The sequence below is a fragment of the Diadema setosum genome, chromosome 17 (assembly GCF_964275005.1).
Source record: "Diadema setosum chromosome 17, eeDiaSeto1, whole genome shotgun sequence".
Taxonomy (NCBI): Eukaryota; Metazoa; Echinodermata; class Echinoidea; order Diadematoida; family Diadematidae; genus Diadema; species Diadema setosum.
The window spans coordinates 24,324,988-24,338,320 of NC_092701.1; the positions used below are offsets into that span (position 1 = coordinate 24,324,988).

The 13,333-nt window shown below is 38.5% G+C and overlaps 1 protein-coding gene across 1 annotated transcript in view; it reads left to right on the forward strand.

Annotated features, from left to right (window-relative positions):
* The first annotated feature begins 5,097 nt into the window (after positions 1 to 5,097).
* LOC140240550 (laminin subunit gamma-1-like) overlaps positions 5,098 to 13,333 on the forward strand; it is a 105,091-nt gene continuing 96,855 nt past the window's right edge. The window contains exon 1 of the mRNA XM_072320315.1: positions 5,098 to 5,644. Coding sequence (XP_072176416.1) covers positions 5,281 to 5,644 — 364 coding nt within the window. The 5' untranslated portion in view covers positions 5,098 to 5,280. The remainder of the gene's footprint in view (positions 5,645 to 13,333) is intronic.

Sequence of the window (13,333 nt, forward strand, 5' to 3'; positions counted from 1 at the left end):
AACAAATAAAATGGAATACACATACAAGGCGTATACATATAACTTTTTTGGAAAATATAATATGTAAACGATGAACTGCAACATTTTCATGAACTATCACAAAGGTATTTATTGATTTAAAGGATATTTCATCTTAAGTAAAAGACTCATCTTAAAGTAAAAACAGCCCATACTGCTTTACATATTTGATCTGGATCTGGATAGCTATGAAGTATGATGCCTGGCCACTTCTGGGTATAAATCCATCAGTTCTGGTGTGGGTATACATTTTATGGCCTTGCATGACCATCACACAACATACAAACATAGTAATGTCCCAATTGGTCAATTTTACTATATTTTTATTGGTGTTTGGGGCCTATTATTAACATGAGTAGGCTATGCTCAGTCACATCCCTCGAAGCTTGGTTCTGCCACAGCCATCTGAGCTTTTTGTAGATCAGAGACGGTGTAGTAAAATGTAACAATTACCAACGTGGCGTCACCAGTACACATAGTTCTACGTGTACCACTGTTTATACCTACTACCACCGTTCGTTACCGGTACCGGTACGCGCGCTACCGGTACTCATCACATCCTAAGCCGCCACTACCCTGGCACTTCGTGGTGTTAATTTGACCCTGTGGCTACAAGTCTCGCCTCACCATGATCAACATGCCCGGCAACGGCAGCTGGCAGCAGGGGCGGCGGTGTGGGTTGCTTACAGAATGTAAATCTCTCATAACGAGTTGATTGTCGTGATGTGCCTGCAAGCTGCACCACATTGTAGATCAAGCTTTCAAAGAAAAAAACTCACCGTTATCTTCTTGCTTTGACGAGAATAACCTAGCACTCTGGGATGGTGGTGCCAAACCTCAGTTCGAGAAGGGAAATGGTTACCAAGCCGAGCCTAACCTGATGGGAGAGCTGGCCGCGAGCACGAAGGGACGGACAGTCGGATCAGGATCAGGAATGCAGCTTCCCCGTACTCGTACGTGTCGGTCCCGGCTTGGCAGCGATTCGCGACTTATGCACTCCCACCTTTCAATGCTTGGCTCCTCCCCATCGTTAAGTGTAGTCTTAAAAACACAGTCCTTTACTGGAGGAAGAGGAATTTATGTCTCAATATTAGGTCTTAAAACTCTCATTTGTGACTATCAAATATCTTCATGACACTGTTTTTAAGTTCCAATACAGTTTCCTTCCTCTTTGAATCTCTATTATTGTGACATGGTTAAAAAGTCTTGACTTTAAGTTTTATATCAGTGATAGAGGTTAGTTTACAACACTAGCACCTAACGATTTATTTTCCCTTTGACACTCCCACTACTGGTAACATGAATACAACACTAATTATGCCTGAATACTTGATATCAACGATAGCTGTCTAGCAATGTCTCCCTCTACTGTTGCGAGCGGGCGGTGTGTACACTGATCACAGAAAATGTGGTGGGTGTGTGAATCATGTGATCTCTAATCTTCTTCTTCTTCTTCTTCTTCTTCTTCTTCTTCTTCTTCTTCTTCTTCTTCTTCTTCTTCTTCTTCTTCTTCTTCTTCTTCTTCTTCTTCTTCTTCTTCTTCTTCTTCTTCTTCTTCTTCTTCTTCTTCTCCTTCTTCTTCTTCTTCTTCTTCTTCTTCTTCTTCTTCTTCTTCTTCTAGCTTCTTCTTCTCCTTCTTTTCTTCTTCTTTTACTTTTAAACGTACTGGTACTATTTTGTACAATAACTTCGGGGGGGGGGGGGGGTCCACATTACATAATCATTGTGACTGCTTTTGCGAAGCCAAATTTCATTTCAGAAGAAAAAAAGGCATAAAAAATCCATTCTCATCCTATAGACCCTGTAGACAGTGAAGTGCAAGTCATGAGTTCAAGGAGTTGTAGAAGTCGCTATTTTACTCATCTTTGGAAATTTGGTAACTTCTCCTAATATTTCAGATTGCCAGCAAGTTGATGATGATGATGACATTGTATCAATTAGGTAGACGGCTTTAAACCCTCATTTTTGTACCTGTATAATAATACGACTTTATTACTATCATATAATAAGACACTGATTCATGTATATATTCCTTTTTTTATTTGTTTATTCAATCACAAAAGTTCTCTACTCAAACATTTTATTTCTGTTGGCATAGAAACTTGGATTGATATAGCATTTGGACTTCTCAAATTATTTTAATTTATATCGACTAGCAAAGTATTGTACAAATAAGCACCCATACACAGATATTGAAATGAAACAAAATCATAAATATAAAAGTGAGTGAAAGCAACAATACTAGTAGAACACATCAGTGAAAGTTTGAGGTTAATGGGAAAATTGATTCAAAAGTTTTAAACTTTTAAATTTCGGTGCCGTCATCGGGTGCTGTTAGTTATTCCGAAGGTTCTTTATTCCGAAGGTTTGTTATTCCGAAGGTTCGTTAATCCGAAACACACAAATTCCCTATACGTAGAGGTTCGTTAATCCTAAAATGAAAAAGGGTTTTTAATCCGAACATTCGATTTTGTGGCGTTATTCCGGATGTTCGTTATTCCGAAGGATTGTTGATCCGAAAATGAAATAGGGTTCACTATTCCGAAGGCTCGTTTATCCGAAAATGAAATAGGGTTCGTTATTCCGAAGGTTCATTAATCCGAAAATGAAATAAGGTTCGTTATTCCGAAGGTTCGTTGATCCGAAATGAAATACGGTCCGCAACGAACCTTCGGAGTAACGAACTTTGTTTTATTTTCGGATTAACGAACCTTCGGAATAACGAATCTTATTTCTTTTTCGGATTAATGAACCTTCGAAATAACAAACCTTATCACATTTTCGGATTAACGAACCTTCGGAATAACGAACTGTAACCGCCGTTATCGCTGAATGAAGGAGACTACTATAGGGTCTACATTATTTTCATGATGTCATTTTAGACAGCAATGTAAAGAAAACATGAAGAAAATTCAACATGATTTCATTTTTCTAGCATTGTAAGAGCACTTGACTTACCTCTTTCAGAAAGCAGGGGGAGTATAGCACCTGAAGATTCAATGGCCTATCCATGTTCCCTACAGCAATATTGCTTTCATTTTTACCACTTTCCAAATTATGCAAAATAGCTCACAACATGTTTATTTTTGTCAGTACAATTAAATTCAAACTGATTTTATTTCCATATAAAGTAATACAAAGTAATATGCATAACACCTACATGAGTACGAACTTTGAATCACGTAAGTTTCAACACAACATGACTGTTGTCTAACTATAAGTTACGTTAATTTGAAAATCCATTAAGACTTCGTGTGTCACAGAAGTAATTCTGACATTGTTGACCTTTGACTTCTTTCAAATTACGTAATTATTCTTTATGAAAAAAATAAAAAGGTAAAAAATAAAACTATACAAGGCGGGCGGTTTCGGATACTTTAGGGAGCTAGTAACGACACGGACGGTTTTGGGCGGTTCAGTTACTAATGGGATAATAATATCCTTTTTATGTCAGTAACAAGATGATGGAATGTGTATTTTATTAATTTTTTTTTTCGGGAATTCTTATAACTTAAGGAAGAGAAAAATTATTGTAGTCCAAAATGACGTCATGAAGTGTATTTGTCTCCTATCCAGTAACGACGGCACCGAAACTTTATACAACAATTCATAACATCTGAATCACTTTGTCCAAATTTCCTCAAACTTCCTCTGATTATTATGTGTTTCACTAATAAAACCACGTTCACTCAATCCGCATTCATATTTGGACTTCTGTTTTCTTTAATTTTCCCACTGATTATTTATCAAAATCTCCGCTGACTACAATCTACATTATCTAAAAAAAACGAAAACAAACAAACAATGAAACTAATAACAGTGTTTGTTACGCGACCCTTTCTGTGCACTAGCCGATGAGTTAGATGTGCACAAATTCCCCACATAAAGCTATGGACAAGTGATCATTTTGGCACGCTGTGGGTTGATAGGTCAACATGTCATGCTTTATACTTAACATTCAGCGCAAACAGAAGTTGAGGTCTTATTATTCAGCAAGAACGTCTTTGAGGGTATAGCTCTACATCCGGAGTCTACATAAACCCCTTCCATCATTCTCTTAAAAAAAGGAATAAATAAATCATCGAGGTGACATCATAGATTTTAACGCAAAATTATTTCTCTCCCTCCTCTCTCTCTCTCACTTTCCATAGAATGTTATATGCAAAGAAAATCTGGCCCAATGGTAATTAAGTATTTTGAATCGGGCATATTCATAACTTGTTATCTTCAAGATGGAAAGAATCAGTCATTTGAAAATGAATACACAATGGCGGATCCATGTGCAGACGGAGGCGCCGTGCACCAGGCGCCCCCTTCTTTATTTTTTTGTTTGTTTGTTTAAACAATAGAAATAAAAAAAAAAGAAAAATGGGGGGGGGGGCGTGCGCCCCCGTTAATTTTGTAAAGGCGCCCCCCCCCCCCCCCCCCCCGAGACTTCCTGGATCCGCCGCTGAATGCAATAATGAAAAAACAATGTAATGTAGATTTCATTGATATTTAATTCAAAAGAGGCTATTCTATAGCAACATCAGTTCTGCTTCTGAAACAATCATTGGTAAAATTTAACTATTTCCCTGGCCTTTTCATACTCTACTGATGTTTGCGATTAATTCTGCAGTCACCTCAGGACAACACAAAACACAATTGTTTTTGTTGTCGTTTTGAGAGCAGAACATTATGGTTCAAATCAAACTCCTATTTAAATCCTCGCATCCAAGTACGAATATTGTACCCAAGTATGCTTCAGTAGCGCATGCCGAATTTTAGCAGATAATTATGATTGCATCAGCACTTTTTACTAGAGCACGTACTTCGCGAACTCTTTTCACTGCTTTGTTACGGTTCAGTCGATAAGTTTCTAAACAGTTATCTAGCACACCCTCGTGCATTACGTGTTTTCATCGGTTCTCGATCGGTCTGCATCATCTCTAGCTCTGTCACTGGATATCACACTAACTTTTGTTGCTACACCACTGAATGCAGTTTTAACTGCAGCTACGCCACCCTACGACATAGAGCTCGACTTTACTGTGATGTAAACTTCAATAGGGCTGACTGGTGTGGCTGCGGCCTGTTAGTTTTACCCTTTTCACATCCTTTGTGTTACTTGTGTACTCATTTCGGATCGCTGGATCGAAGGATTTCGGGGTTCCCGTGCACCACCACCGACAGCGACCGTCCTCCGTGCAACGCTTGCAGGCAGCAGGTGCGCGAAAAGTTCTGTGGGAAAATCTTCGTTCTTCGGAACTTTCTGCTGTCACCATGAAGTTGATCCTGTTTGTGCTAGGCCTTGTCGGACTTTGCCAGGCTAACGAAAATTCTGTGCCTTGTTACGATGACAGAGGCGTAGCTCAGAGGTGTGTTCCCGAGTTTGAAAATGCTGCTTTCAATCTCAGTGTGGAGGCTACCAATACCTGTGGAGAGTTGCGTGACACCAGCTACTGTCGGCAGACTGGCGTGCAGGGCGCCCGGGCTCGCGGCCAGTGCTACTCATGTCGGAGAGGGTCGCATCCAGCACGCTATCTGACTGATTTCCATAGCGAAGAGCGGATGACAAGATGGCAGAGTGAGACGATGTTCGAGAATGTACAGTACCCAAATTCTGTAAATCTTACGATACATCTTGGTAAGTACGTGGTCCTTGAATTAATCACTTCACTTCCATGAAGTTTGTTAAGTTTCGTAAGTTGTCACCATGGTCACTCCCGATCCAACAAGTAAATTTAAAACTAAATTACCCAATAAACCCCTGCTACCTAGCCCTAGGACTTCCTGTATAAATGTGTAAAGTAGGGCCTAATCATTCCCTAAATTGCAGCATCAGGGAGGTGATCCACAAATCCACCTCCCTGGTTTACAGCTTGTACTCATATAACACTTGAAATTCTCAGAACTGATAGTGATATAGTGCTAATAATAGTAAGATAGGGCCTACATTTGAATGATTTACTACTTCTAGTACAGTGTAAGTTGTACATGATCAAACTGGTTATATTAGTTCTGTTAAGTACGGTATTCAATCAAAAAGAACTTGACTCTACTCAGTCACAATCCATTCAACTCACTCTTTTGGTATAGCTAAGTGGCTCTAGTAGATCTACAGTACACTACAGGCAAGATTTATTGTCAAGTTGTGATTGTTAGATATATGGAAGAATGAGTAGTCAAATATTTAGGTTATGTCTTAAAATAATGCAACATCACTTTTCAACATCAATTGCTACATTGTTTATATTGTTTGTTTTGGTTTTTTTTTGGTTGCATTAAAAAATAAAAAGAAAAGTTTACACCATCAAGATTTGTGATGTAGAACCTCTAGATACCAAGTTATTTTTTACTGATTGTTAATGAAACTAAACAAATCAAAACTCACATGCACAGTTTATTGCCAGGGGAGTTTATGAAAATGAAAATCAGAGACTTGGACTGAAGGACTCAAGTCTTAGTGTACCCAGTGAATAAAGGCAGTTTGTTAGTAGCATACTAGTATAATTATCAATTTCTATTAAACTTATTCATTTCTAGATCATTGAAATTCATACAAAAATATATTTAGGTTAAAAAAAAAAATCCTCTCACTAGTTTGGGCTATTCATATCTGACTAAGCAAGTACAAGCTAAGCAAGAGCTCTCGTGTAAATTTTGGTGTAGGCGAGATAGTGACTCACCAAAAAAGCAATCTGCACCAACACGCCTGCATTCAGATGTCAAGCAATATCCATCATTGCTTTTCAAAGATCTTTCAAGTGGCATCATACCAGTGAAAACTCTTTTTTTTTTTTTTTTGGTTGAGATGGGGATTCAAGTTTAAATTTTTTGTGACATAATTAGAAACCACTTATAAAGATCATACAATTCTGAGAGGAATTAAAAGTTTTTTTGATGAGTATTGAAAATTGATTTTGAAATGTCTGAGATTTCCAAAAACAATGTGGAACGAAATGGTCCTAATGAAAGGTTGGTCCCACCAAACCAGATCTCAATCAAAACTACAAGTACATTTGTATACCATCCGTCCTTTAAGTTTGTTGTTTTGATCCAGGCAAGAGCATGACACTTGAACAAATTTAGGTCCCATCTTTGCTTGCTGGCCTGTTGTACAAAGTTTGCTACACACAACTAGATTGTGCCTTCACAAGTCTATGAGTGAGATGTCATTCGTGCACAGTGGTGGCCAGCCACGACTTGATTATAGAGGCATTCCTATCCATGTCTCAGTGCTTTGATGTAGAAGCTGCCACTTACTTAAAGGCTATAATGTGATTTAAAAAATAGCCTCTGCATTTCATTTTAAGTGTGTACAGTTTTGTAGTTAGTGCGACTCCGTTCCACCTGATGTGTATCAGTGCAAACAAAAACAGAGAGAGGAAACAAAAAAAGTGCTGAATGTCTCTGTATTTGCACTCCCTACAAACATGCTGCATCAAAGGGCCGTCATTTCAGAATGAATTGTACTCTGATAACAATGAGTCATAGCACCATAAATGGCAGATTTTCACATTGATACATTTGTACATGTGCTGTGTAGTGTGACAACTTGTCATGTACCTGAAATACTGCTGGCAGTAACAAAAGCTTTTATTTCATTGACTGAAATTTTCTATTTGCGAGAAAAGAGATTTTTGCTTTGAAAGTTTGTTGTACACATTTGTGAAAAATTGTCTGCTTATTTTTTGTTGATTGCCAATGTCTGGCAGTCATTCTTTTGAGAATAAGTCTGGTGAGTGTGGAATGCTCTCATGCAAATTGATTAGACATCCTTTAAGTGATCTTGATGATCGTTGATACGAGAGCAGCCTACCTTTGTACAAGGGAAGTTTTATTGGTAAGAATGATCCCTAGTGGTGGTTCCGTAGTAGGGCTGATTAGTGAATCTTTGATGTTGCCCCAGTATAATAGCTTTGGTTCCAAGCATGTCATATGAATCAAGACTAGATCAAAGAAATTCTTGGACAAATGGTATTTGGCCAAACACAGTTGTAAGGAATGAAATTTGCCATATCCATACCAAATGCCTTCTTCAGATGGCATTTGACCAAAGCACTGAAAATTTGTAAAAGAGGACCATACAGACACAATTGTATGCAGTACAGCAGGACTTCACTCTAAATCATTTTCTGTTGTGGCCCATTTGGGCCACTAAATGTTTGAATTATAAATTTTAGTGGCCTCCCCCAACCCCCCCCCCCCCCCAAAAAAAAAGAAAGAAATATTGTGGCCCCAAATAAAATAGAATAAAGATTCATATTGAGTTTGAGCTACAAAATCAGGCCACTAAAAGCTACAGAGTACAATGTACATTGTAGGCTTTGTAGAAATTTAGTGGCCTGACATCAATTTTTAGTGGCCTCAGGCAACCAGGCAACAACTGCAATTGTAATGTCAAGCCCTGCATACTGTGTAACATACTTGTTAAAGAGCACTACAATTCTACATGTAGCACTAATATCATAGTGTGTACATGTATACCTGTAGTATTGATTTGTCTGTTATTAGTGTGTCAAGTCTCTATCTATTCCTATCATCAAATTGCAGGAATTTTTCACAAGTTTTGCAGATTCACTTCTATTCACCTTGGTTTTCAGAAATGCTTAAAAGCTGCTCTTCACTATGGAAAAGAATACTGTTTCAGTTTGATCTTTTCCAACCCATTTTTCTTACTCCCTGGGATTGAACACTCCAGGGTAGTGTCATCTTTCAGACAGTCACACCCAACTGTGCATGTCAAAGTGCAATTCCACGGCATGTTCAAGTAAACTCTACTATAATAGTGTAAAATTTGATGACCAAAATGGTATTATATACAATAAAGTTTTCATCAATAAAAAAAGAAATGACAAAATCCATAGAAAGTTATCAAATTTAGAGTTTCACATGTTTTCACTGAATAATTGATCTTCCTAAAGTCGTACACTGTACCTGCAAATACAAAAATGTGAGATGTCATTACCTGTCCTCAAGACTGTGGTTATATATAATGCAGAAATATCATTAAAATCATGTTGTGCAGTGTGCAAATCCTCTCTTCATCCTCTTTCATCCTAATAGTTGATAAAATGCTACAAGTACCAAATCGTCAGATACTTAACAATTAGGTCTAGTCAATCGATATAAAGGATACAACTATCAAGTATGATTAAATTCATGCCAACACAAGAAAATACAAGCTTTTATAGTGAAGGTATCTATGCAGGTCAAGGGGAAACTTGTGATCTATACATTCATGTACATTGTACATGCAGGTGATCATCTCTTCCGATTTGCACATCTGGGGCCTGTTGCATAAAACTTACCGTGGAATTTCAATAGTAACTACCGTCAAAATTAGGCGTCACAGCCAATCAGCATCAAGGATTATAAAATTTACTGCTAATTTGAAGACTTACCGCTAGAAAGTAGCGGTAAGTCCAGCGGTAAGGGTTTTATGCAACAGGGCCCTGGTTGCAATAGTCACATCACTCTTTGGTGAATACAAGTATCGTACATGTACACAAAATGTTAAAATTCTGTAGCTTCTTTATAACACTAAGACATAGTATGGAATCAATAGAGTTTTAACCTGTTATGAGGATGTTGGGAAAAGCTCAGTGGTGTGAATTGTTTGTCATAAGACACACCTGTAGGTTACAGGTACAAATTTTAGATCTTGACTATTAAATGTTGTCTTTGTTAAAGGTTGACATACAAACTGTGATATTATTTTACATTATATTAACTTCACCACAACTCTTGTAAAGGTGGAAATGATGTGTGAAACCGTGGAAAAAATCCCCATCAAACATCCTGACTGAACAGGCTTTGACACAGAAACTGTCAGGGTCAGCATTACTGGATGGATCCAACAGTTGCAGTTGAAATATCAGTACAATGTCTATGTTAACTTCTGGATCACAAAATCCTGCATGCGCAGGTAAGTGGTAGCCAGGAAGTGATAATTTGGACGGCGATTATTCATCCGGCGGCGAATAAGCCCTGGAAAATGTGGTCATGCCTTCACACGGCATTCATCAAGATTCTTTGTGAATGGCGGTGTTGTCATCACAGTTTTTCCACGATAAGATCTCTGGTAATGATGTTGCTTATCATCTGCTTGATTAAACTCATTAGCCAACGGTGTTATAATCAATGGCTTAATTGAGAAAGTAGATTGATAGTAGGAGGTGACAGGTTCATCGGAATCGAAAAAATATGAGCGGGACAGATGAAAAAAAAAGTGCAGAGCTGGAATTATTTTCACAGACAGCTGGCAGAGGAAGTAGGACCTTCAGACAGACGCGAATATTGCTGTTTTGAGACCACGAAACGGGAAGTTTCCACAACGTAGACCAAACAGAAGCCAGACAAACACGGTGCCGAGGCAAAGCCCATCCTTGTTTCATTGGACGATTAGTAACACGTCAAAGGCGAAATGGGAAACCTCAATAACCTTATCGGTCTGGATTAATTCTTGTCCAACTGTTTGCTGTTCCCATAATTTGTAGATGCACTACAGAATGTAGAAAAAAAAACTATGTTGATTGAAAAGCCATTTGTCATTATTGCATACCAAAACTAAATGATTGACTTCAGGCTTGAAGATAGTTTTAGTATTTTCACAAAATAAAATCTGTCATCTCTGGAAATACAATGTAAACAAGTATTCCAAAATATATCTTTGCGATTAGCTTGCAAGGGTTTTGAATTTGCAATTATGATGTAGTTTTTTTAAGGCTCCTGACAGTTTTATCCTCAGTCTAGCTTTCCACTAGCTGCTGCAGGAATTATAGCCTGTTTGGCATAGAGCAGCAATTCACATTCTCGCCTATCAAGGGCAACATAAACTGATTATTCTGGCAACCTAAATTCAAGAGCAGTGCTTTCCACTGCATCCTCTCCTCAACTTTCCACTCACCCTCAGCTCAACTGACCGGAGCTGCATCAATGGGTCACTATTACAAAAATGTAAGTCATTTATTAGTGTGCAGTCCGTTGTAGTGAAGAGGTCAAGTATTCTGATATTAGCTTCACTGTAAGGTTAAGAGTTGATAGTATGTAGTCGTATGCACATGTTCCTTGGGGTGTTCTTGTTATTTTTTTTTCTCACAAATGTAAAGATTCAAGCATGATTCTGTTGACATTGATATCTTACAGTGTGATATTACGGGCAAAAAAGACTCAAAGTGTATCAACTCTAACTACATTGTAAAAGTCAATCTTCACCTGCTGTCTTGAATATTCTTAAACCGCAATAGAATGGAGTTTGTCCACAAACCTCAGGGTGGAAAAAGGAGAAGGACGCAGGCAAAATTAAACTCATTTAGTTCTGGAGAAGGGGATTCTTGTACCAAGCGCAAACAGATGAGTAAAGTGATAAAAAGGTGGTGAAAAGTTCAGTGCAGCTCTTCCCCTCACCCCCCCCCCCCTTGGTCAATTTAACTGAGCTGGACAAAGGGGTCTTTTCCTGTCAGGCTTACTTCAGTTGAATTGCCTGTTCCCAAACACTGTCTTCGCTACTTATCCATCAACCACAAAATTTGGGTATGAATGGGTCCAGGGGATAATGGATTTTTCCCTCTTGAGAAGCTCCTGCGTCTTTCTTTTTGGGGGTCTCTCTCCTTCTCTGTGCTTTTTCTGCCTGGATACCCCACATAGCCCATGCCTAAAGAAGATTGATGGTGTATCTTCTCTCGCAGCAGCGTTTACTGAATGCATGCGATTGTTGGGAGGTTCTCTTTGCCAACTTCGTAATGATCAGTTAGCTATACAGTGGGATAGGCCCTACATGCGTAGTACCTCCATTTATAGCCCCACAGCAGAAAATCTGTGAAAAAAGAAAACTTGTGAAAGGTTAAAGGTCAGACTGGAATGTGGACAGCGCAGACCAATTCCCAGACTTTCTTGTGTGAAAGCACGAGTGTTTCTTTGTTGTGGAACTAGAAGTACTGTTGGTGACATCAGTTATCATTTCACTTGGAATATGCTTGGCAGCATTTGAATGTCTGGAGAAAAAAAACAAAACAAAGCAGGGGCTTAGCACTGTGACCTCGAGGGAAGTTTTAATGATATGATCTGATTGGTGGAGCACTAAACATTCTGGAAAGTGAGGAAAATGTTTGTTCCATGCTTTTCGTTCTTTTTTTTTTTTTCAGGAATCTGAGGAAATTCCCTGTCCAGTCTATGACAGAGTATTGTGTATTCCCAAATTTGTGACGGCTTGTGGGAAAATACAAAATCCTTGGGGGGAAAAAAGAGAATCCAAAGGAAAACCACAGCAGTTGTTGTCAACATACTTTCCTGTGTTTTTTTTTTTATTATTTGTTTGTCTGCGGTGTAAGGCTCTGTGGTTTTTCGTCCTGCTTATTGTCGTAGAATCATGGAAGCCAGTGAGATGATGGAAGAAAGCAAACAAAAGAAGACACAACCACCATCCTCAATGAAAGACAGAACACTGCTGAGAGAAAGAAAGAACAAAGAAAAAACAACAACTAATAAACATCGAGAATGAGTCATAGAATTATTCCTAGTTCCTCGGTGAGGAAATACCACAACTCTCCAAGGACATATCAAAACTGTGGATCACAACATCACAAACCAATGCCTTCTTGGCCTAAGTTCAAGTTTTCTCCCGGAACAACAAGCCCATTGTAGAAACCTGGAGTAGACAGGGGTTGGTATTCATGTACTATGTACACCCAGTAAACTTACAGTGGTCCTTGATGTCTAGCTATCTCCCAGCTCCAGGGAATTTGAAGGAATTTGATGGGAAGAAGGGAAAAAAAAAGGCCGCCGTGACCCACAGAATGCAGAGTTCAGGCCCAAGCTGAGGAGAATTTTGTGGATACATGTACAGCTTGTACACCGTATTTGTGTACTGTGCATTGGCTTCATGTTTAATCTGTTGCAGCAGTTTTCTAAATTGGGTCTCACATGAAGGCAGAGCTTAAAGGATGCTAGAGTACAAATATCATTCTTACATGTATGATGGAGCTTTAAAGCAGTTTGGCCAATGTATCATACATTTTTCATTAGGAGTTACATAGTTGTTAGCTTCTAAATACTGTATACTCAGAGCTGCAGTACTGAATCTCCATGATATGATAGAAGTCTGCCTGAAAGATATACTGTATCCCTCTATTGGGACCTCCTGAAAAAAAAAAAGCAACATGATATCTACAATAACATCTGCATGTATGCGTACTCCAAAAACATATATTATGCAAATTGTACCTGTTTTAAAAACTCAACTGTTTTTTAGCCATGGCAGACTTACCACTTTCTTTCCAATGTGGCTGAATCTAAATTTGAATGATATATCGTAGAACTGTCCAATTTCTTT